The 23,458-nt window shown below is 53.6% G+C and overlaps 9 protein-coding genes across 9 annotated transcripts; 4 read left to right on the top strand and 5 right to left on the bottom strand.

Annotated features, from left to right (window-relative positions):
* Window positions 1-177: 177 nt before the first annotated feature.
* On the bottom strand, window positions 178-1,013 carry PG986_005799 (uncharacterized protein; the record flags this gene model as incomplete). Its single annotated transcript, XM_066842021.1, is given in 2 exon segments — window positions 178-694; window positions 706-1,013. The coding sequence occupies 2 exon segments, from the start codon at window positions 1,011-1,013 to the stop codon at window positions 178-180; spliced, it is 825 nt and encodes a 274-aa protein (XP_066701883.1).
* A 1,649-nt stretch (window positions 1,014-2,662) lies between these two features.
* PG986_005800 (uncharacterized protein) lies at window positions 2,663-3,160 on the bottom strand (the record flags this gene model as incomplete). The annotated part of the gene is made up of 2 exons (XM_066842022.1): window positions 2,663-2,904; window positions 2,971-3,160. The coding sequence occupies 2 exons, from the start codon at window positions 3,158-3,160 to the stop codon at window positions 2,663-2,665; spliced, it is 432 nt and encodes a 143-aa protein (XP_066701884.1).
* Window positions 3,161-4,015: 855 nt separating this feature from the next.
* PG986_005801 (membrane bound O-acyl transferase family-domain-containing protein) lies at window positions 4,016-5,456 on the top strand (the record flags this gene model as incomplete). Its single annotated transcript, XM_066842023.1, has 3 exons — window positions 4,016-4,587; window positions 4,682-4,954; window positions 5,030-5,456. 3 exons carry the CDS (start codon window positions 4,016-4,018, stop codon window positions 5,454-5,456), a joined length of 1,272 nt encoding a protein of 423 aa, XP_066701885.1.
* A 1,807-nt stretch (window positions 5,457-7,263) lies between these two features.
* On the top strand, window positions 7,264-8,806 carry PG986_005802 (2-oxoglutarate-dependent ethylene/succinate-forming enzyme; the record flags this gene model as incomplete). Its single annotated transcript, XM_066842024.1, has 4 exons — window positions 7,264-7,937; window positions 8,019-8,125; window positions 8,220-8,351; window positions 8,430-8,806. 4 exons carry the CDS (start codon window positions 7,264-7,266, stop codon window positions 8,804-8,806), a joined length of 1,290 nt encoding a protein of 429 aa, XP_066701886.1.
* Window positions 8,807-9,780: 974 nt separating this feature from the next.
* PG986_005803 (Peroxiredoxin-1) lies at window positions 9,781-10,605 on the top strand (the record flags this gene model as incomplete). The annotated part of the gene is made up of 2 exons (XM_066842025.1): window positions 9,781-9,887; window positions 10,059-10,605. The coding sequence occupies 2 exons, from the start codon at window positions 9,781-9,783 to the stop codon at window positions 10,603-10,605; spliced, it is 654 nt and encodes a 217-aa protein (XP_066701887.1).
* A 1,390-nt stretch (window positions 10,606-11,995) lies between these two features.
* PG986_005804 (uncharacterized protein) lies at window positions 11,996-12,652 on the bottom strand (the record flags this gene model as incomplete). The annotated part of the gene is made up of 1 exon (XM_066842026.1): window positions 11,996-12,652. One exon carries the CDS (start codon window positions 12,650-12,652, stop codon window positions 11,996-11,998), a length of 657 nt encoding a protein of 218 aa, XP_066701888.1.
* A 1,043-nt stretch (window positions 12,653-13,695) lies between these two features.
* Window positions 13,696-16,224, bottom strand: PG986_005805 (uncharacterized protein; the record flags this gene model as incomplete). The annotated part of the gene is made up of 2 exons (XM_066842027.1): window positions 13,696-16,050; window positions 16,093-16,224. The coding sequence occupies 2 exons, from the start codon at window positions 16,222-16,224 to the stop codon at window positions 13,696-13,698; spliced, it is 2,487 nt and encodes an 828-aa protein (XP_066701889.1).
* A 2,588-nt stretch (window positions 16,225-18,812) lies between these two features.
* PG986_005806 (Metallo-dependent phosphatase-like protein) lies at window positions 18,813-20,003 on the top strand (the record flags this gene model as incomplete). Its single annotated transcript, XM_066842028.1, has 2 exons — window positions 18,813-18,828; window positions 19,057-20,003. 2 exons carry the CDS (start codon window positions 18,813-18,815, stop codon window positions 20,001-20,003), a joined length of 963 nt encoding a protein of 320 aa, XP_066701890.1.
* A 690-nt stretch (window positions 20,004-20,693) lies between these two features.
* On the bottom strand, window positions 20,694-22,094 carry PG986_005807 (rho GDP dissociation inhibitor; the record flags this gene model as incomplete). The annotated part of the gene is made up of 4 exons (XM_066842029.1): window positions 20,694-20,824; window positions 20,876-20,924; window positions 20,981-21,303; window positions 21,998-22,094. The coding sequence occupies 4 exons, from the start codon at window positions 22,092-22,094 to the stop codon at window positions 20,694-20,696; spliced, it is 600 nt and encodes a 199-aa protein (XP_066701891.1).
* Window positions 22,095-23,458: the final 1,364 nt, after the last annotated feature.

Consider the following 23,458-nt stretch of genomic DNA (forward strand, 5'->3'; position numbering starts at 1 on the left):
GCCTACAGCCAGAAAATGGGTTGCGAGGTCATGCAACATGAGAAGAAGTAGAATATGCAGTCCAAAAGCACCACCCGAAACGCCCATAAAATCCACCAGATGCCTCCCGCGCAAGATGCCCAGAGTGATGCATAGCGAGGAACATGATCCGCAAGTCAAGAAAGACAGCTGAACTGCTTAAGCCCGGAAAGCAAGACCGACCTTCCCGCCACGGGCCTCGACTCCCTCGGCCTCGTCCTCGTCCTCGTCCTCCTCGACATCAGGAACGTCGTCGATGTCCAGATCAGCCTCCTCGACATCACGGGCCTCGACACCACCATCGTCGAACTCCTCCTCCTCGACATCGGGAACGTCGTCGACGTCGCCGAGGTCGGCCTCCTCGGCGCGGACGTTGATGGTGGTCGAGTTGCCCTCGTAGACGGCGTCCTCGAAGACGGGGATGTGCTCGGCCCCGATGTCGAGCGAGCGGGTGAAGACGCCCTTGGCCGTGGCGGTGAACTGGTGCCCGTCGTTCTTGCACTTGGGCGCGGCGCCGCACCAGTCCTGGGGCAGGTTCTGGATGTTGTCCCACTTGGTGGTCCAGACGTCCGTCGTCTTGGCCGTGCCGAGCCCGGACACCTTGCCGCTCTGGCTCTTCTGCTCCACCGTGGGCACGCAGCGCAGCTGCACCGGCTTGCCCGCGCCCTTGAGCCCCCTTCCTTGGACGAGGCGTAGGGGTACTCGTCGGGCGACGTGTTCTTGACGTTGCCGTTCTTCCAGTACTTGTTGTGCTTGCTCTCGTCGCACGGCTTGCTGCCGTAGCCCCAGGCGTTGCGGTTCTCGGTGCCCTTCTTCTTGGAGGCCCGGGCGTCCTTGGCGCCGCCGCCGTGCAGGCCCGCGGGCAGACCGGCGCACTTGACCGCCCAGCACGTGTTCAGGCAGATCTGGGGCGTCTTGCTGCAGTCGTACACGATGCCCTTGGCGGTGGCGGCCGAGGCGGCCAGGGCGAGGAGGGCGACGGTGGTGGTGTGCATCTTGGGCTAAGATATAGATATATATGTGTGTGTATAAAGATAGAAAAGGATAAAGACGAGTTTGAGAGAAGGAGGTAGAGTGGACTGTTGTAATGAAAGCTGTGAGTGTCTCGATGTCGATGAGTAGTGAAGATACTCGACTTACACCGAGGACGTCTCATATCTCTTATACCTCATCATCTCGCCGTCCTGCAGGCCTTCTCCTCGGCGTCGTAGTAAACATCACTGCCACAAGCCCTTCTATTGATAGAAGTCATCTACAATTCACGCTACCCCAAGGCTCTTAGAGAGAGCGCCCCGGGCTCAAACTCGAGTAACGCATGTACACTGTCATGTTAGTCTTACTTGCATCGCCAGCTTCTATGGATGGTCAGCATAGATCTAAGTCTATAGTAAGTAACGATCCACGCATAGCCCTATCAGCTCTTCGGGGTGTGTTTCCCACCCAAAGCAGCAACTGCACGTACATCAGCTTACATATGGGGGCGTTCCGGGGATCTCTTGGCTGCTTGGGGGTTACAGCTTACACATGAACTGCTGCCTGCGAAGGAACACCCCTAATGCAAACCTGTTACAATATCTATGCACTTACTCTTATGAAAGGAATAGCAGTGTTCTAGACCCCAAACCGGACCCCCGACCTGGACGTAGCTCATCCCGCACATGCAACGGCCATTTATTTAGATTGCGGGAGTAGCGTGCGGGCGAGAATTAGTAAAGCGTGGATCAAAGCAGTTTCGAATAAGAAGCATTGCTTTTTCTCCATTCATAGGGTGCCTGAGATGGCGGTGCTGTCGGTGCTGACTGCCATGATCCGCCGCGGGAGCGGGCTTAGCTCATGCTGGGGAAATATTGGTTCAGGTGTGAGCAACACCGCACTTGGCACTTAATTCTCACCTAATAATAGTCCAGCTTACCTTCGATTGATTGTCTTGACAAATATGCAGGTACTTTGTGAACAGTAAGCATACGGTCTCTCTAGCGGTGGGGGCGGAGCGACTCAAATATATTGGCATCATAAGCAGCTGAAGCCAAGTATGCGGGCATCACTTTGTCAAAAGGACCTTATGGTAGCTATAGTGTAACGATAACGTAGCAAAATACGCCGTAGTAGTTTGCTTACAACCTGTGGGCATGCGACTCTCTTGGGGGGGGCAGAATAACAGAACGCGTAATGTCCCCACGTCCTACTATCTTCAGTATACAGAAATATTTGTAGTAGTAATCGTTCTGTTATTATGAACAGGCTATGGAATTAGTACAGGAGGTAACATATACCTCGCGTGACGATGGACTTAATAAGTGATGAAGGCATCAGCTGATGCTTACGTATAATAAGCAACAGATCAACGGGATGTCACTCTGAACCGCTAGATCATGAGTTCATCTGGGCTTGGTTCAACTATGCTGTATCTGGGTACCGAGACACCGCTGTATTGGTGAGACGGTCAAGAGAACACATGCACTCATGGCAGACCAAATAGCAAATTGCTCTTACCCTCGCCATCCAACCCTGCCCACTTCGGCGTCCCGTCGGGTATATCCACCACCCGCTGGGAGTAGAATATATGACACCTAGTAGTGGTTTTGGTTATTAGCTAGACATGACGAGGGGAACAAGGAAAGAAAGAGGCAATGAAAGGTGCAGCTTACTTGACGGAGAACAGATCCCGTTCCTTCTGGCCGGGGAACTTGATGAGCGTCGGGAACAGCAAAACCATGTTCCGGCCTTCGTCCATGATGGGCGTGCGGCAGTGGGAGCAGCTCGCCTTGCACGGCAGGTCGTGTTCCAAGTGGCGTGACTCGGACTGGTAGAAGATCAGGTCCTCGGCGCCCTTCTCAAACATCATGTCCTCCTTGTGGAAGATGGCGGCCCACTGGAAGGGCGCGCCTGGTGATTCAGTGCATTCGTTAGTATGCCTGGCATGAATATCGGCCTAGGTAATGGCTGGCTTACCGTGCATGACTTGGCAGCCGCGGCAGTGGCAGAACTTTGCGTTCAGGGGCTGGTCCTTGCTGAGCCAATACTTGACGCGCCCGCAGTGACAGCTGCCCTGGAGCTTCTTGTCGAAGGCGGCAGGGTCGGCAGCGCGATAGGGTGGCTTCTGAAGAAAGTCTTCCTGCCTGGTAGCCGGGTTGTCGCCCATCTTGTGGGAAACCAGACGTCTTTGGTGCTCAAAGGGACTTTCCGTGCGTATCACACGTGCTGTCGTCGATGCGAGGGACCGGGTCTGTGGTGGCAGGCGCAAGTGTGGCAGCTCGCGGGAACAATGACGTAGTAAGTGCGTCGGGCTGTTGATGATAGGGCTCCGGAACATCGAGTGCCGTATCTTTGGGATGTCTGCTTTTTTGGTACCCAAAGGTCCCGGAAGAAATATTACAGGTTTGCAAGCGAGTTGATTATGACTTGTTTAGTCTAGAATCACCGCGGTTGGGTTTTGTTCCTCCTGCATTGGCCTGAAGTCTTTCCTCCTGACGTCAAGGCCCTGACAGCGCCCCACCAACTGCAGCTAGCAGCCCGCCGGTGCTGGATTGCGGCTCGGTTCGTCTGGCCGAAAGCGGTGCAAAGCGATGCAACTCAATTCTTACATTCGTGCGCCTGTGAATAAAGTTGTAGGCAGAGGCAGATGATGCAGAGGCGTGCTGCAGAAGTACCCCAGCCGATCTGCCATTTGCCTAGGTACAGTCAGTTTTCCGTACAGAGAGAGTTCTCCAAGTACTCCAACATATACCGAACACGACTGATGAATGGTGTAATCGACAATGATGTCTCGAATATGCTGGGCATACGGAGTCCATGTTCATTTATCATCGCAGTATCGTGTGAATGTATGTTCGTTGCAATTCGTTCGACACGGCGCCGAGAGGTGATTGGTCAGGTAGCATGCCATCGCACTAGCGGCCAACGCTGTAGCGGGATTCTGATTTCCATTCTTTCAATCTCGTCTCTTTCCCTCTCAACCACCATCCCCCAACCTCGGCCGGCAACACAAACTCACAAAATGGGTATCCAAGACACCGCGAACACGATAGCTCTGATGCAGGCCGTCGTCAGCGCCTTCCTGTTCGTCGCCGTCTTCACCATGGTCGTGCTGGTCTCGCCCCGCAACTCCGTGGCCGAGCGGTACAGCGGCGCCTTCGTCCTGGCCGGCCTCGTCTGTGTCTTCCAGTCCTCCCTCCACTTCTGGTGCCGCAAAAAGGGCTGGGTCATGCTGCTGGTCACCACGGCCTGGACCACCTACTGGCACGCCCTCGAGATGCTGCTCGTGTCCAAGGTCTGCCTTGCGGACATCCAGGAGCTGGCGGCGAAGAAGACGAAGCGCCACAACGAGCCGCCCGCGGCTGCTTCCAAGTCAGAAGGAGGCTCTGAACCGTCGAAAGACACCCGGTCTGGGCCTGGGTCTGCCTGGCAGCTGGCTATCATCACCTCGGCCCTTCTCTGCAAGTGGCGGCGCATTGGCACCAAATGGCAGATCCCGAGGCTCCCCAGATTCTCTCCAGATGGGAGTGTTCCTAGCAAGGGAGCGTTTCTCTTCCGGTCCCTGATGAAGATAACAGGTTCCTATCTGATGCTGTGAGTGGTGGACATTTGGGCGCACGAGGCAATTCGAATCATATACCTGATTTCTTTTGGGTTGTTCTTCCGAGCCCTAACTAATACGTGGCAGGTCGATGTTCACGGTGGCACCGCCCCCAGATCCGAACCTGATTGCGATCGAGAGGCAACCGGTCTTTTCCCGACTCGACGACATCTCGGCCGCCGACGTCGTCTTTCGGGTCATGTCCACCGCCGTCTTCTTCATCAACGTGGCGTTGATGGTCACCATGTGGTACTACCTCGTCTGCGTCGTTTCCGTGGTCCTGGGCCTTGCCGGCCCCGAAAACTGCCCGCCGTTCTACGGGTCGCTATCGAACGCTTACACCCTACGCGGGCTATGGAGGTAGGTAACTAACTGCGCTCGATGAACTAACTCACCTGCTTCGGGATTGCTGTGCTGATAATAGTTCTTTTCTAGGAACATCCACCAAGGCCTCCGTAAGTGTGTCTCGGGGCCTGCGGATGCCTTTGCCGACTCGGCGTTGCGCTTACCGCGCGGCACTTATGCTTCCAGGTGCATCCGGCTCGTGCTCGCCTTTGGGGTCTCGGCCGTGATCCACGCCCCGGCAGATCTGGCCATCGGCCTATCGTTTGCGGGAGGTGGACAGTTCTATTTCTTCTCCATGCAAGCTATTGGCATAATCATGGAGAGCGGTGTCCAGGACCTATGGTCACGAACAGGGCTACACTTCCCTCGCGTCTTGCAGAAAGCGTTCGGGTATTTGTGGGTGATTTCGTGGTTCTGCTGGATCACTCCGAAATGGTCTTACACCACCATGAGGCATATGGATCCTGGGAAAGATGGTATTGTAGTGCCAGCCCATGTCCTGGCGTGGTTTCAGTAGCATCGGCTGCCACATCTAGGACATATTGGGCCATCCGAGATATACAGAGAGGTTGGAGTATAGTCGAAGTGAGTGAGACCAACGGAGTATCGTTTAGTTGCAGTGAAGTAGAATAAACACATCTACATTCACGGAACTTCGAGTAGTCGGTTCCAAATACCTAAAGTAGTAACGATGGGATATAGGTGGCCATCAGTCCCATAGCGGGTGTGGCAACAATTTAGTCATGTGTAGTACATCAGGCAGATTCAATAGTATTGGTTATGGTACGTTTTGCAGAGAGTTCTCGATTCCGTTCTGGGAGGACTCTACGAACGACTCGTGATAAACAAGTTACCCCTAGGCAGACATCACCACTGACACTCAACAATGTGACGCGTTGGTTAGTACTGGTAGTGTGTACGATTGTTGCATTGATTCGATATTACTTGAAGATTCGGTGCGAAATAGTATAGTATAGGACAAAGCCGGTATGACGAAGCCCTCCTGTCTTTTAACTTTTTTTCTTTCTGTCTAGGGGTGGCCTGTTTTGTCGAGACTTTCGTTGTGTTTAGACGATTTGGCATCGCTTGGCATCGGACACACCTTTTTAAAAGCTAGATTGGAAGTGCAAGAGCTTTGAGACATATCACCGGTAGCATATGTCACACATATTTTGGCTGATGAGGGAGATGAACGGTTTCTTCCGAGGAAGGATAGACTATTGAACTTATTTTCTCGGGACACATGCCTATAAGTCTATAAAGGGAGATGACATGGGCGGATGGAACCGAACCACATCCGTGGCATGTGCCTGGAAAACCTCGGCAATAGTTGTATCCGAAGGAGAGCGAAGATAGGAGGCCTCAGAATGTTGGACGCATACGCCCGGACCTGACAATGGTCTATTCTGCGAAGCCCAGCCTCATCATCTCGAGACACTTCTTTGTTGCGTATCACTACCTCCTAGGCAATTACCTGATTCATTGTCGTAGGACCGGGCCATTAGACACCAAGTCTAATCCCATCAATATAGCTCATTCGGGGCGAACCGAGCCATGTGGCAAATGATTATGGGTTCGTGTTATATTCATCCTGTCACATTAGTGGAAAAGGGGGGGCGTATAGGAAGTCTCGAAGAAGACGGTTATCTCGAAAGGTATTTGAGGCTACTTCTCACTCGAATGTATGTGGCCTTGAAAGGACAATTTGATCTCGAAGGTCTCCGTGACAGTGTCTCATGGCAGATGAATCAATGCCCGCACTCACTCCTGCCAGACGTTGACATAATCAAAGTGGACAGCGCAATGTGGAATAAATGATACAATGATAATCCCACTTGCCAGGCAGTCTATAATACTTCCTGGGCAAAGGAACATACTTTCTGCTGCACGGGTTATTCCATGAAACCTATCTGCTATGTCGAGATGTGTAGCAGCTTGGCCGGCGCCAAGAACCACGCCAAGTCATTCAATGTGTGGAAACTTAAGGCACCGAGTTCTGATAAACGAAATATAAATCTCGGCTGACTCGAAGAACCTTGTGGATATTTCCGGACACGCTCTCCCTGACGTAATGTTAAACCAGGAAATGACTCAGAGCTAGTAGCCCAGAAAGCTTGTCCTGACTCAGAGTTTCGCATTATTTGCATAGGAGACGGAGGACATGAATAGGCGGTTCACCAAGCCTTCATGAACCAAGGCAAGCATTCAAAGGGGCGACAGAACCCGTGATAAAGCGGGATGAAGATCTTATCCAGAAGCATCATCTGCTCAGGTCTGCCCACATTCTCCGTCCGTAAGGATACTTAGAGTGATCGTATTTCACAATGATTCGCACCTTTTCAGCCATGCAAGCCATGGCCAGACATGCCACTGCAAAAGCAGCATTGCATCAGAAAAGCGTCCGGGCTATGTCCACCGTGCTGCCGGACCACCTGACGAAGCTCGGCGCGACCATGCCGCCAGGCTACGTGGCAAAAGTCGGGCAGCTCGAGACCTTCAAGCTGCCGGATCGCATCGTGGGCACGGCTGCGGACCGAGCCATGGGTCGCGCGCTGGTGGACGCGTGGCGCCGAGACGGGATCCTGCAAATCTCCATGGCGCCACAACAGCAGGAGGTCTACGGGCGGGCGCAGGAGGCAAGCCGAGAGTTCTTCGCCCAACAACCAGCACTGAAAGCATCTTATGTCGATTCCCAAAGCTACGCTGGCTACATTGCCTCGGCCGAGGAGATCACCGACGGCGTCGCCGACTACTCGGAGATATTTACCGTCACCAAGGACCTACCCCTCGATGACCCGCGCGTTGCCGACAAGTGGCCATGCCACGGTCCATGCCCCTGGCCCCATCTCGGCATGCGGAACCGCATGACGGAGTACATGGGCCACCTGGGAGAGAGTGGCGAGAAGTTGCTGCAGTTGACAGAGTATGGGCTGGGCGTTCCTGAGGGCTCCCTGACACGACTGACTCAGGACGGTTGGCACCACATGAGAGTTCTTCGGTAAGAGGCCCCCAATCAAGCCCTGGGCTCAGAGCAACGAAAAGCCCACATCGTTCCCCATCTAACGTGTCGGTATCACAGGTTTCCGCAACACAACAAGACAAACGGCAAGGGGAAAGATGGTCGCGGTATCGGGTCTCACACCGATTACGGGTTACTCGTCATTGCCGCCCAAGACGATGTTGGAGGTAAGCCGCACATCCGATCCGCCCATGAAATGTTGCGCTTGGTGGCTCTTGAGAAGAAGCATCCATCTCCCTTGCTGACGTAGAAGCGCTCCAGGCCTCTTCGTCCGGCCTCAGTATGAAGACGAGAAGTTTGCCAACTGGCAGCAGAGCTCAGCTGGGCTCAAGGAAGATGACGACAAATGGGTTTACGTGCCACCTCAGCCAAGCGTGTTCACGGTCTTCCCAGGTACGTATCATCATAGAAACCCAGCCCACGAACACCATCAAAAGAAAAGCCCCGCCCGCTGAGCCCGGTTGGTCACAGGTGACATGATGCAATACATGACCAACTCGTACCTGCCATCGACGCCGCACAAGGTGGGTCTGAACAGGCGGGAGCGCTACGCTTTCGCCTACTTCCACGAACCCAGCTTCCAGGCGGTGGTGCGGCCGCTGCCGGGGTACGAGGCGGGTCAGGAGCCGCACGACGGGATACACTACGGAACCCACTTCACCAACATGTTCATGCGCAACTACCCGACGCGCATCACCACTCAGCGCATGCTTGCCGAGGACCGTCAACGGAAGCTGGCAGAACCAGCCTTGCGCACCATGGCATCTGAGTCGGTGAGCGACGCTATCAATTCTCAAGCATCATTGTCAGGGGCAGCAAGATTTTGGAGTGAAGGGAAAGGACAGTGAGAAGCCGAGTTAGGAGGCCAACTAGACCATGGCTATGTAGATGGTGAGGAAGAGTGTTTGAATTGGGAACGGAGGAAAAGAAGGTGGGGTTCTTCCAGAGGAAGTCAATTCGATTAAATTGGACCAAGATATAAAAGTTAATAAATAGATAAGGGTTGGAATTGCCAATCGTAGCTCCATTGCCGTGACGATCGGACCGGACTCGTTCGCTTGTTTTGTACGGGTTGGGTTGTGATAGCAGCCGAAGCTAGTTGATTTGATCTCGAGTTGGATGGAGGATGGATGACGGTCTCGACCGACCGCAAGCTGGCAAAGTCCACAAGTGCAGGTGTTGCTGCGAGATTACTAATTGGTGGCTCCGCCCGAGCTCGGCACCGGGCGGGTTTCGAGACGCGATATCACGTGATGTTTCAATTGGAAACGCCATCGTGATAAGTGTCGCCCTAGCCATCTGATAAGCCTCGAAAATTCTCCCCGATGATATAAAGCAAACAGGGAAGTGCAACACCGGAAAAAGGAAAAGTGGCGCTGTTTACTGGGCCCCGATCGCCTTTTGCGGTCAAGGGTCCCACGTTCCTGCCACGCTGCCACGCTTGCCCCCGTTAGTTGCCGGGTCAAGGCAGGCAGCAGGGGCTAAGGAAAAGAGAAAGGGCAGAATGACATGGCACGTTTTGGAAAGTCGGAAGGGCCGCTCGGAGCAGGCTGGGGGGACATTTCTGGACACCAAACACACCAAAGTGAGGTGGGAGAGTCAGGAGTGGGCTTCTTCTGATCAGTGCTGAGCTGGCCCGGCGGTGGCAGGGTGGGTTCTTTTCGGATTGATAAGGGAAGAAGAAGGTGGAAGTCGAAACATCCATTCCATCTTTCTCTCCCTCCCCCTCCTTCAACCATTAATCAATTGACTTGTTTCTTGTTGTTCGCTCCTCCTCCCCAGACCAAACCTAAAATCCATCCCCCAGAAAACCACCTTCAACATGTCCAAGGCTTTCGTCCAGCGCCCGGCCCCGGCCTTCAAGGCCATGACCGTCTTCGCCAACGGCGAGTTCAAGGAGATCTCCCTCGACCAGTACCTTGGTCAATGGTAAGTTGAGCTCTGCTGCTAGTAGTGAGGAAGGCGCAAGGGGAGCGAGATCAGCCCACCCACGATCTCACCACCCCTCCCCCTCCATTGCTTGCCCACTATCCCCCAAAGTCCCCAAAGAATCGAAAGAGCAGCAGTCCAGCTAACGTCTTGGTCGTTTCCACCTTGCAGGGTCGTCCTCCTGTTCTACCCCATGGACTTCACCTTCGTCTGCCCCACTGAGATCATTCAGTACAACGACGCCCTGTCGCGCTTCCGCGAGATCAACACCCAGGTCCTGGCCCTGTCCACCGACAGCCACTTCTCCCACCTGGCCTGGCAGCAGCAGCCGCGCAAGCAGGGCGGCCTCGGCGCCGACCTGGAGCTGCCCCTCGTGGCCGACCGCAGCCAGAAGATTGCCCGCGACTACGGCGTGCTGATCGAGGAGGAGGGCGTCGCCCTGCGCGGCCTCTTCATCATCGACCCCAAGGGCACCCTGCGCCAGATCACCGTCAACGACCTGCCCGTCGGCCGCAACGTCGAGGAGACGATCCGCCTCGTCCAGGCCTTCCAGTTCACCGACGAGCACGGCGAGGTCTGCCCCGCCGGCTGGATGCAGGGCCAGAAGTCCATGAAGGCCGACCCCAAGGGCAGCCTCGAGTACTTCTCCACCCAAGCCGAGAAGGCCAACGGTGCCAATGGTGAGGAGCCTCTCGCCAAGCGACCCCGAACTGAATGAACACACAAAACATGATAAGGAACACTGTTTGCTGATGGATCTTCTCTCTCTTCTCAGGTTCGCACTAGAGTAGCAGTCCCAAGATAATGAAAGGCGAAAAAAAAGAGAGACAAGCTCTCTTCGTGGTGGAGGACAAAGCGATGCATGACATATGAAATCCCCCCGGGGCCCTTTGTTTTTCTCTGCATTTCTGCGATAGAACGCCTCTAGATATAGACTTAGACTTTAGATGAGATGAGACGAGACATGAGGCAACGCTGCTGTGGACCATGAATACACAATTGACCTCAGAGGTCACCAAACCTTTGATACTCCCTTCCAATGTACACCCTGTTGACTCGCTCGCCTGGGAGGATTCTCAATCCGTGTGTCCGCATGATCATAAGACACCTTCAATGCCCCCTCCCTCATTCTTCAGTGTATGGAACACCACCTTACCGTCAGCCAACCCTCAGAGTCTTCCCACGCCTTCTCATTGCCATTTAACTCCCCACAGTGGTGTCAGTGTCTTTCATATATAATTCATGTTGCTTAAGTTGTGTTCATTCAAAGCACTACTCGACAGGATGGCCCCTTACCCTCGACACGAACAGTTCAGATAGCCAAACACCCCCAAAACACTCCAATTGAAGTTACCCATGTTGCAGTGCATGTGGGAGCCTGAAGGGCTGAGACATCGATATCCCGCAATGGCCGTCGTCGGAAAGGTGGGAACGGCGGCAGCCTCCGACGAACATCTTGCCGTCGGCATACCTATCTCCGACCTCGGCGCGCGCCCCCCTAAGATACACTGATCGACCGGTCCCGTGGGTGCCGAACCCACCGAAGGAGAAGGGTCTCCTTCAGTCAATGCATTGTTGCTTACAGATACATGTCTAGCACTAGGTACCTGGGAGTCAGATCACATCCAAAGTACGTTGAATAGTCAATTCGCTGCTGCATTGTGGTGCACCGGCGCGGGCGTTCTGAAGCGCACTTACAACACGAGCATCTGCGCTCAATAAACATGCCAGATATCATATCAGTCGGGTGATCGAATCCCTAGGGGGAAGGGGGCGAGTAGATCATATGCCGTGTCACACATTCAAGATGCCGTCCGAGGTCATCCGCAGATACACAGACAGAGAATACCAAAAGCCTCCGTCTGGTCTCAGCCTGGAACCACCACAGCTTCACCAGAGAGCTTCGGACACTTGCAAGCTCATCCGTCATGGTAATCCCTAATTCTCATCAGAGGAAAGCATCGGATAGTTATAGTGTAATATTCAACTAAATATCTCAATAGACTGGAGCAAAACCGAGTGCGACCTACCTGTAAGAGGAGACTTTACCAACGGCAATAGAACAAAACAACGAAAAGCAGACAGGCTCTGCCCCTACCTCTGTACTTTCATAGCGGGGCACCCCCTTCGTCTTCGTTGTCGTCGGAATCCGAGTCTGAATCGCAGACTGGTTTTGCCTTGCTTCGTGCTTCTTCTTCTTGACGAAGGTGATAACGACGGTGATCTTCTTCTCCCCAGTATTTGTACGTATAACAGCCACAAGCAATCTTTGGCCTAGACTTTACTTTGGCGGAAATCCTTTTCTTGCCACTCTTACCACTCTTACCACTTGCGGCAGCAGAGGAGCGAGTTGAAGAGGGTGGGGCAGGGGAGGTAGTAGGAACAGAAGTACGAGGACGGCTGTTAGGATCAGCAGCAGCAGGAGGATCCAGCACCTCGCTCTCGGCATGAATTCCCAACCGACGGACCTCGTTCTGGACCTCGCACCACAGGCAAAATTTCTCGGACCGCAGCAGGAAGTACCTGTACGCCTCGTCGTCCTTGGTGTTGGCGGCGCGGGGATCAATATCATCGCAGCACCGTCTCCGCTGTGACGTCCAGACGAGGCCCGAGGGGCAATAGCCCAGCAGCGGAACGCCGCGACCGGGGCCGGGGCCGATCGTCATGGCCTGGGGGCAGGGGTAACGCGGGCCGTGGTGGAGGTCCTTGATGACAGTACTATGGCAGCCGTAGCATTGGTAGACGTATTGAGTGGCGATGCACATCTCGGGGTAGGTGGGTTATGGGGTTGGAAGTGTAAGTGAGTGAGTGTGTGTGTGTGTGTGAGTGTGTGGTCCTAGGCTTATTCGATAACGAATCGTTGCAGATACAGGTTACGTGATTTCTCGGGGGTTTCTAGACCCCCTAACCCCCAACAGAGTGAAGTCGGCATGGGGGGCTTCAGTGTCTATAAGTAATTGTTACCTAGAGGCCAGGGCACACAAAGGACCGCATCGTCTCAATGAGATTGTACACGTAGTGAAAAGTTTAGACAAGGCCACACACGTTTTAGCCATTGTCATATGGACGTTTCTTTGTCTCAAGTCTTGTATTCTATCGTGCCCATTTCCACCGCACAAACCAACAGCTTCCTGCACTTTCGAACAGCTTAGAAAGGCATGCTGCCTGTCTTAATCTTATATCAACCAGAAAAGTGTAACATAGGACAAAGATATGTAAATGTTGACAAAGCCGCTGTTCGGACCAGGGTGAGGTGCAAATAACCCCCTGAAAATGTATGCCTAATAATATGTGTTGATGATGTAATTGCGGAAGCCATATGTCCCCCTTAACGCCTGACCAAATGCAGTCGCCGATGCATGAAACGCCGTGATGTGATGCCATGCACTTCCATGTACTTATACAAGACCTGACCAATTTCAAAGCATAGCCAGAGCGGAAAACCACCGTGTGCCATATCCATAGGCATATAACCAGAATGTGAAGAAATACCGCACCAACCACATTATGTTGGCCAGATAGAACAGAAACGGTCCGCATGCAACACCCATCTGTACTCCTGCCGTCACTGGGCAATCTCGAGGACACCATTAAGAAAAAATGAAAAGGGGCCACATGGTGAATGGGCTTGTATTCATGCAAAATTGACATTCAGAAATCGCCATTGGCTCTATGCCTGGAAACGACAGGAAAGGGAAAACTGGGTAGTGAAGACCAAAAGGTGTGTAGTAAACAGGAACATGCTAGGCCCAAATATGGTCGGATCAATCCGGTTTGGGGCTCACCACCGACGACTAAAAAGACACTATTAGTGATACTCAATAATATATGGACCAAAGATGGTGTTCTCAGCAACTGACCTATAGGCTGCGTCAACTTGTGCTCGTCGACGTCGCATCTTAGGGACAAGCTTTTCGGGCTTTCGTTGGGGCGACTTTCCACCAGCATCGCTGTCGCTACTGTCGTGGCCCGCAAGCCCAAGTAGCTCAGCCTCCAACGGAGTCAACGGAGATCCTGGCTCTTCGGGGCCTGATACATTGCCGAGAGATGACCGGCGGCTAACAGGACGGCCAGCCCTTGGCCTTTGAGAGCCTTGTCGGTGAGAAGGCCTATCAGATGATGGCATCGAGGGAGAGGCAGCGTGACCCTCGCGGCTGTTACCTTCGGGGCCAGTAGACGATACAACAGACACGTTCCGCTTACGAAGTTTCGAGTCTGAGGGTTTGTCGGCATTCGAGCTTGAAATTCCGTCATGGTGAATACTTGACTCTGGACTGTGCAGTCTGTCGGAGAAGCGACGCCTTGCACCCGGGCTCCTCGACCTGCCTCTGCTTTCTTTCCTGGGTTCAGATCCATCCCTGAATCGGTCATGGCGGTCGTACTCTCGCGCATGTCCCCTGGGTGTGTATGAGTCTGTCATGTAATCGTGCCTGCTGTCATATGAACCGTCGACCGTCCCCTCAGTATTGTACCTTCTCAAAGGCGGCTGAGCTTGGTAATGAACATCCGTGTCGGGGTACCACTGGGATTTTGCTGGTGTTTGACGGCCTGGAAGTGGGTAGTCTCGTTGTAAGATATCAGCAGGACCTCGAGTCCACCCTGTCCAACCATTCCCCTCAACCGCGGACTTCTCGCCCCCGATGCCACCTTGTACCGAGCATGAGTCACTAACTTCTCCAGGTTCAGGTGACATCTGTTTGGGTCGCTTGGCATCATAGTCATGACGTGGTTTGGACAGGTCGGCGGGTCGATCACGGCCAAGCGAGTCTGCTCCGGGCTCGCCCTGATAGTCCTCAAATCTTCGCTTTCGGTTCTCAGGCTTGCGGTGCTGGTCTTTGTGGTTGCGTTGACTTTGGTGATCGCGGTTCTGTGGCTTTGCTCGCTGATTGACTTGCTGACCAGGTTTGTTGCGCTTCTCATTCTTCTGCTGAAGCTTCTTAACTTCTGTCAAGTAAGTATCGATGGATTGGGTGGTGATGTTTTCCGGGTCGAGGAAGGCAATATGATATTTGTACTGGGCCCATTTGTCTGTGTCTCGCACCCCTAGAGCAAAGTCATCTTTGTTGTCTGGCGTAACGTAGGCGGACTTCACGCCCGGGGCGTTGTAAGGCGGCGGGAGCATAATATCATCGGTCCATTCAATGGGCAGAGGCTCCGCAATAGGATCGCCCTTGTTAGTCGTGTCGATTTCCAGGAATATCGTCTGTTCGTCATACTTAAAGCCTTCATAAGGGGTGTCTTCTTCATCTTCGTCCTCCGGCTGTTGGCCAATATCTTGAGCCAGATGAACTTGTGAATTGGCCTGTGGCTCTGCACTTTGGTCCTTGACTTGGGCGTTGGGCGTTGGCTTATCCTCGGTACTCACATCCGGTACGGGTCTGTCATCGCTCTCAGCCGCAGTCTTTGTCTCCGTATCGATTGGATCGGCAGACACCTTTCCATTACTAGTGGCATCTTCAGGTCGTCTCAATGGCTGAGGGTGATCCAATATAGCGCTAGGACCTGGGGTGCTCTGAGCAGAGGTATGAAGTGAGTCCTGCCGAGAAAGGCTCGCGCTCAGACGGTTCTTGCTTTGCACACTCTCGGATCGGCGCGGTGGCACCTGGTGGAATTTTCCGCCCCGCGGTGACAGTTCGATGTTGCGATCGTGATGCCGACGCTTTGGTCCATGCCTGTCTCCTCGGCCACGGTGATCTCGATCGTATGCATGTTCGTGATGAGGACGGTCTCTTTCATATCCATGTCGCTCCCGATCTCTATCACTATGGCGACCTCCTCTGCGACCTCCCCGTTCGTGCTTGGCGTAACGCTCGTCACGGTGATTTTCACGCCGTCGGTTTGGATATGGGGAATAAGCTTCGTCATGCTGTGGTGGGGGGTAGCCAGGGGGATACACAGGGAAGCCTGGAGGCGGTATATGCCCCGGGAAGACTCCTTGACCAGGTGAATAGTGAATAGGCTGAGGGGGCGGTGGAGGCGGGAGAGGATGTCCATGTGGCGGCGGGACTGGAAGGCCAGGGGGCCCAAATGGTGGACTCTGGGATTGTCCGGGAAACGCATAGTTGACAGGCGGCGGCGGGTAGCCGGGAGCGGGGGGTGAGGGTGTGGCGGCCCAGAACGCATACCAGGTGGCCCATATCCATGGTGGGGTAGAGCCGGCTGGCTATAAGGAGGGCCATACGACGGGTGTGAGCCGGGGGAGGACCGGTGGTCCCGGGAGCATTGTACCCATCGTACGAAGGCCTCGGGGGAGGTGGATACCCTTGCCCATATGACGGGGGGTACGGTGGTGGCGGCTGAGGTGGATAGGGAGGAGAGCTATGAGGAGGAGGCCCATATGGATACTGCTGAGGTGGAGGAGGTTGTGGGTATGGGGGGGCAACCGATGGACTTTGACTGGAGGGATGGGAATAACGGGTCACGATTGGCCCTTTGTGTCTTCTATCGAAGTCACTCCGGTCAGAGCCAGACGTATGCTGCCGAGCCCGTGACGCTTCAAGGCCGCTGTGACAGAGTCAGTACTTGCTGAACCTGAAATGTTTCTTACTCGGTACTGAGGATAGACAACGGCTTACGCGGGGAGCTCTCTGGTGGGCTCAGGACAAGCTGTGAATAGGTGCCCTCTCATGCCACAGTTGTAGCACGGCGGCTCACTTGACGCCGGGCGACCGGGGGTACCGTCGGCCATTTCGACGACGGGTGAGCAGCAGTCATGTGTTGTCGGCGAGTATAATCTTCTGGGTTGGCGCAACTTATTGGTCGTGGTGATGGCGACTGCTCAGCGCGCAACTCCCTTGAGGCGACGAGCACTAGTTAGTAGATGAAAAGCCATGGCCGGGTCGCAAACCGATGGTTAGAGAAAAGAGGGTGGTGGGAGAGTGATGGTAAGCCTATAGGTGCCATGGTGCGATACGGACATGAAGCGCGGGCAAAAGACCAGTGAACGGGAAGTAAGGAGAGGAATAGGAAGAGACACAAATGAGCGACAGCCAACTATATGTATTGACTTACTTTGGCCCGCGCGTGAGCTGAGTTGCTCGTATAATAGCAAGCGCTCGAGATGGACATTCCCCAGCTTGGCCTGACGACCTCCTCCGTGATACGCACCCTGCAATCGTGGTCGAAGCCTGCATGCAGCGTAGTCGATGCTCTAGCTTATGCGATAAGATGCCTTATGCTTGTTGAAGAAGCCCCAGTATGTTGAGATGGTCGCATATCAGATGAGCTGAAGATGGGTCTCAGATGAGGACCGAAATGGAGAGGTTGCGTACGAGTTGATTATCTGAGGTTGGCCGGAGGCCGGCGGTTAAACCTCGGGCTAAAAGAACACTTGGTCCGATTGCGACTTCAGCAGCCACTTGATCGATTGATGGCGGGCACAATCGCTGGTTCTCTGGAGGCAAAGCACAAACTAGACAGATGATTTAGAATGCCATGTCATATTATTCCTATCATAAGACGGTTCGGACAGGGGAAAAGTTGTCTCCATAATGATAGTCTATAGTCTTCTTCAAAGGCCATATTGGCTGGGTTGGAAAATGAAATAAGGTCACTGGAAGGAAACCGATAGTCCAATAGTGATAAGCCATACGAGAAATGACTGATGAATCCAGCTTCCATCTGATCAAGGTAGGATGGACTATAAAATTCAGAAAATTCAATTTCTAGCAGACAGTACACCTATGAGGCCAGTAGCAACTGCACTGGGACGAAGATGCTGATCCAACTAGGCGCCATTTCCCCCATCGAGCTCAAATAAGGAAAGTATTCAGGGGCTTGATGCCGTCCAGCGTAGAAACGGCGATGAGAAGCGCGCGAGCCTTTGAGACGAAAACTGGTATGACGAGAACAGCAAGGAGCGGACACGTCCAGACCACTGTTGCAATGAAGACCAGCGATTCACTAGAAACCCGCCTTCAATCGACCAAGTCGAAGCATCCAAGGACTGACAACCACATGCAGCTAAAGGAAACGATAAGCAAAGGTTTTGGCCGAGGGAGAGGGGGGGACAGCCAGCGGCTCGCAGTGGTTGTGGCACGGCCGCAATATCGTGAGAGGTCACGACAAAATGGATTGGTGTGGTTGAGAAGTGGGAGGAAAGGAAGAAAAGGCGAAGCAGGCAGAAGTCCAGCGAGGCCGGAAGATATGGAAGTCCAGCGACCTATGAATCAAGGCAGGCATGGCAGGTGTTACGGATACACTAAAAACCGACGACCGTTAGCAGGAGTTGGCATGGATCAATGTACCCCCTCAGACAACTCACCTCACCCCTCACCAGGTGCCAGGCCTCAGCGGCCCCCACCGCCTGCCACCACTGCAATCGCTAAGTAATTGCCAGGTACTTTGTAGGTGAAAGGCCCTGTTGAACCAGGTCAGTGCCAGGTGCCTCGTCATCCAAACTTGGAGAAGGTGGGCGGGCGCCGGGCGCTTGGAGCCCAGATCGATAGCAGCCGCAAGTACCTGGCCTTCCCAGTAGTTCCGCCACCACCACCTTTCAGTGAGGTATTGTTGATCCTGTCTGCGGTGCCTGCTTCTTCTTCCTGCGCCCGAAGATGCCCTTTCGCATTCGATGAACCATGCATCTTGTGATTGTCTGAAGCCTCTCTCTCTTTCTCCATCGCATTGCTCGAACATTTCCCACAGGTCGCACAGCGCGTTAAGAGAAAGCCCGGGCTCATGCGAGAATACCGACTCCCGATCTGAGAGATAGCCAGCCAGCCGCCTAAGCCCGCTTTCGCAACAACCGAACATGTTTGAAGATCCTCGACCTACACCACACTGCTCACACGACACCACATTCGCTCGGGGCAGACGGAAGCTAGTCACCTGAAAACACAGGTTGCCAGAAAAGGAAAAACAACTATATTTACGCCCACAACGTCGTCTGTCTCGCCTCTGTCCTGTCGCCTTAACAACCCGGCCAAGATGCCTGGGCTTCCGGGTTAGTAATCCCACAACCTTTTTGTCTGCTACGTCACGCGCGCCTGTGTGTATGGTATATCTACGAACCAACCACACACCCAACCGATACGAGCCAATGCAGCTGCGTTTGTCAACATGAGACGGGGGAATATGAAAACAGAAGAATTATTAGACGAGAAGAGAGAGAGAAGAAAAATAGAAACGCTGTCCATTTTTTGCTAACATGGCGCTCCCCCACACAATACAGCCTCGGTCGATCTCGACGAATGCATATCGCGCCTCTACAAGAAGGAACTCCTGGCCGAGTCCGTCATCGAGGCCATCTGCGCCAAGACCAAGGAGCTGCTGATGCGCGAGAGCAACGTGGTGCACGTCAAGGCCCCGGTCACGGTGGTGGGCGACATCCACGGCCAGTTCTACGACCTGATCGAGATCTTCAAGATCGGCGGCTGGTGCCCCGACACCAACTACCTCTTCCTGGGCGACTACGTCGACCGCGGCATGTTCAGCGTCGAGACCATCTCCCTGCTCGTCTGCCTCAAGCTGCGCTACCCGGACCGCGTCCACCTGATCCGCGGCAACCACGAGAGCCGCGGCGTGACCCAGAGCTACGGCTTCTACACCGAGTGCTCGCGCAAGTACGGCAACGCCAGCGTCTGGCACTACTTCACCGACATGTTCGACTTCCTCACCCTCAGCGTCGTCATCAACGACCAGATCTTCTGCGTCCACGGCGGCCTCTCGCCCTCCATCCACAGCATCGACCAGATCAAGATCATCGACCGCTTCCGCGAGATCCCCCACGAGGGGCCCATGGCCGACCTCGTCTGGTCCGACCCGGACCCGGAAAAGGACGAGTTCTCCCTCTCGCCCCGCGGCGCCGGCTACACCTTCGGCGCCAAGGTGGTCAAGAAGTTCCTCGCCGTCAACGGCATGTCTCACATCCTCCGGGCGCACCAGCTCTGCCAGGAAGGCTTCCAGGTGCTATACGACGACCACCTGAGCACGGTCTGGAGCGCGCCCAACTACTGCTACCGCTGCGGCAACATGGCGAGTGTGTTGGAAGTGGGCGATACGGGCGAGCGTTTCTTTAATGTGTTTGCGGCCGCGCCCGAAAATGACCAGCACAAAGATATACAGCAGGGGGCGGAAAAGCAGGCCGACGGGAACGCCATTCCCGATTACTTCCTCTAGTAGAAGGCATATGGAATAAATAGGAGGCATAGCGTATTTGAGGGACAAGAGTATTTAGATGTGCAAGAGCCGGCGCTGGACTGGACTGGACTGGGCTTTTTTTTTTTTTTTTTTTTTTTTTTTGTATGCATGATCCCCATTGGGGCAAGGCGAACTAGACACAGGAATTCGAATACCCAATCCTTTTCTTTCCTTTCTCTTGACAGGCAATGCAAGGTTTTGTCAATGAAGCAAACTCGAGCAATCACCCTGGAGTACTTGATCGCCACTAATCACGTACGCCAGGCTTGTAGAAGCATCAGTCTTTTGGATTTGCTATGTTTTGCTTTTATTCTTGAGGAATTGCGCAATGATGGCCCGGCTCTCTTAGAGTATGCCCTTGTTGTCCGTCTTCAAAGTACTTGTCGTGGTGAAGCACGAACGGCCCTGGGAGCTTCTGCCTGCTACCAAAGTCTACTTCCCAAGTGTTTTGTCATAATGGTCGTTGGCCGAAGCCCTGGAAATGGTAACAAAAATCTGTATGTTTTCTGAGTCCCAATGCGTGGTATCTCCCATCATGGATTATCGATACTTTGTTCTTCTGTGCAGCCCGTGCGTCTGGCTGGAGAGTATCGCGCTACGTGACTCCCACCTTGCCAAGTAGAGGGTGCCTGCCGGCCTTGGCATGTTCAGCGTCAGCATGCGAGATATCTACCAATCCTTAGCAATGTCAAAAGACCACTCGAATTGCAAGTGGGTCTTCTTGTCGTCGTCAACAAAGGTAGAAATGGCGTTGTAGTGGCCTCGAGCCAACATTCCCGAGGGAGCATCTTCCTCTTGGACTATTAAAAGGTTAGCATAGTAGTGACATGCTTTCACGGACAATCACTTACAGCGCTTGGTGTAAATAGGCTGCTTGTCGGTGTTGGGAGCGTAGCTGCCCTGTAGAATTCTATTAGTAATTTTTCTGACACTGGCTCGATTGGGATATGGCTTACCAGCATCTCGCTGTCCTTGCTGACTTTGATACCCTTTCGCTTGACAAGCTGGACGTACTGCAGACCGCTAAGAATCTCATGCTGAACCTTGAAAGAGACAACCATGGTGAACTTGGCGCCCTCCTTGATCTTGAAGGGGTTATCCTTAAGGGTGGTCTCGCTGCCAGGCTGGGAGACATCGATAGTGACAGGGTCGCGGTCAGGAGACTCCATGGTCAAAGACTGAATAATGCAGACGCGCTTGTCATTGGGATCCGAGAGATCCTTGCCGCCACCCAGACCAAGGGACTCCTTGTATCTCTGGAGGGACTCATCGTTGGCATCTACATTGTGAACTAGTTAGAGTTACGATTCTTCAGGAGACTAAAAGCGCGCTTGTTCTGAAAATGGTGCATGATCGGAACCGAGGGAGCGAGTCATTTATATGGCAGTCTCTACTTAGAGATGGCAAAGGTATAAAGGTGCTCCATAGGGGATATTGCAACGTAGCCAGGTACAATACTGTCCAGGACGCGCAGCGGCCAAGTCAATTCAGATTGACCATGAGAGCCGCTTGGAATTGGTCTAATCCCGATCAAGGTCATGTTACCTAGTAGTAGGCGGACTCGCCAACTCCGTGCGGCTCTTTATAAACGCAAAGGGGGTTGAAGTGGCGGGTCATTGGTTTGGCGACGTGTGTATAGGGGAACCCATCTATGTCAAAAAGATGGAGCCGGTTTCTTGAGTAGGAGGAATCAACTCTTCCCAAAACACCAAGCTTTGCTGGCACTCTGGCACAGCAAAGACGCATGAGATCGAGAAAGATTTTCGACTTTTCACGGCTTCCAAAAGCCAGACCGTCACCGACAGTTCCGACTCCACAGAACACCAGATAGTCGGGAAACAAGACAAGTGCTGGTCTTTCAAACTCGTTACCCCGCCAAGGCCAGTGTCTTGGGGAAGCAAGGCGAGCAGGAGGGAAAATGGAACAGGAGAACCTTAAAAGAAGGAGACAGGCAAGAAGAAAGCACCACGCACCCATATTCTGGTACTCAGCCAAGCTCTGTTTGGGCTGGGAGAGCTTGTAGCCCTGAGTCTCCTCGGGCATGTGATCCTCTTCGGGGTTGGAAGCCATGTTGGGCGAAGGGCGACGACGACGGGGCGGGTGGTTGGAGGTAGAGATTGGGGTGAAGAGAGAAAGATGGAAAAGAAGAATGAATAATCACGACGCCTGCTTATTAGACGAAGCTCAGAGGGGGTGATGTCGGTCTGTCAGTCCAGCGAGGAACGGGAAGGTTGGGATATCAAAAAGAAGGAGGGGCAAATTGGCGGTGATGTAGGTAGCGGCCAGGTAGCGAGCAGGCGAGGTAGGTCCCTTGGGCCACTGTCCTTGGCCCTTGGGGGGTGTGAGGTTTCAAGTGAGTGCTGTCTCGAAAGGAGGGTCCATCCAGGCTAGACCGTTTTAGTTGCAGGCTTGGTGGGGTTTCGCTTTGGCACTGTCCTCCAGTCTGGCGCTTTCAATCAGTGGCTGGCGGGCGAATGAACCTGTCAGTGTGTCAAGCAGGCCGGCTGGGCAGGGTACAGTGAGTAGGTACAGTAGGTACATGTAGCAGTACATACATCCCAGGAGGCACATCGACCAGACCAGACGGGACCAGACGGGAGGGGTAGCTGTGCAAGAGAAAGACAGCGGCCAGGGAGAGAGGCCCAGAGCTCCTCCTGTCCTGTCCTGTCCTGTCCAGCACTCCAGGCCCCTGAGAAATCGAAAGATCTGCAAGGGCCGGCCAGAATAATGTTGGTCTGATAGGTAGATGCATCATACATGTATCTAGGTAGGTAGGAAGCAGTCTAGAGGATGCAAGCATTCAACTCACATCATTTGGTTCGTCCGGGAAGAGTATCGCCATTGCTAGTGCACCAACCGTATCAAAAGCCTCAGCGTCTGCGCCTACTTGCCGGGTCTTGCCTCCAGTTGAAAGGTACCTACATGATGGATCGATTGATTGATTGATTGAATGATTGACGGTGGTGGGCTTGAAGTAGCGGACCGATCGTGTCACGTTGGTTTACACGTACATGCGTCCAACACCAGACAGACGGTCAGTCAGTCAGTCAGTCAGCCAGTCCCCATGCAACAACACATCCATTTCAGGTGTGTTGGAGAGAAAGACAGAGATGGTTAGATAGCAAATAAAGCGGCAATCTCTTGATGGCATTAGGCAGCTGCTCAAGCTGAGCGAATCAGTCTGGAGCGCTTGTCTGCATCGCTCCCAAGATAGGTAGAGAAGGAAAATAGGCTACCTACCCAACCAACCCGAAGGCCTGGCTGATTGAAGTACATGCAACAGCACCAGACCGAACTCTTCAGCAATGCGGATGTTGGAGCAGAACTTGTTGCGAATACCCTCAACTCCGCAGCAAGAGCGTTTGTGTTACGATTCATGGGAGTATAGTTTGCGTTCCTAGCCAAGAACAACCGTATGAGCTATTGTCGATCAT

This window comes from Apiospora aurea (assembly GCF_038362705.1).
Source record: "Apiospora aurea strain CBS 24483 chromosome Unknown utg000004l_segment0_segment0, whole genome shotgun sequence".
Lineage (NCBI taxonomy): Eukaryota > Fungi > Ascomycota > Sordariomycetes > Amphisphaeriales > Apiosporaceae > Apiospora > Apiospora aurea.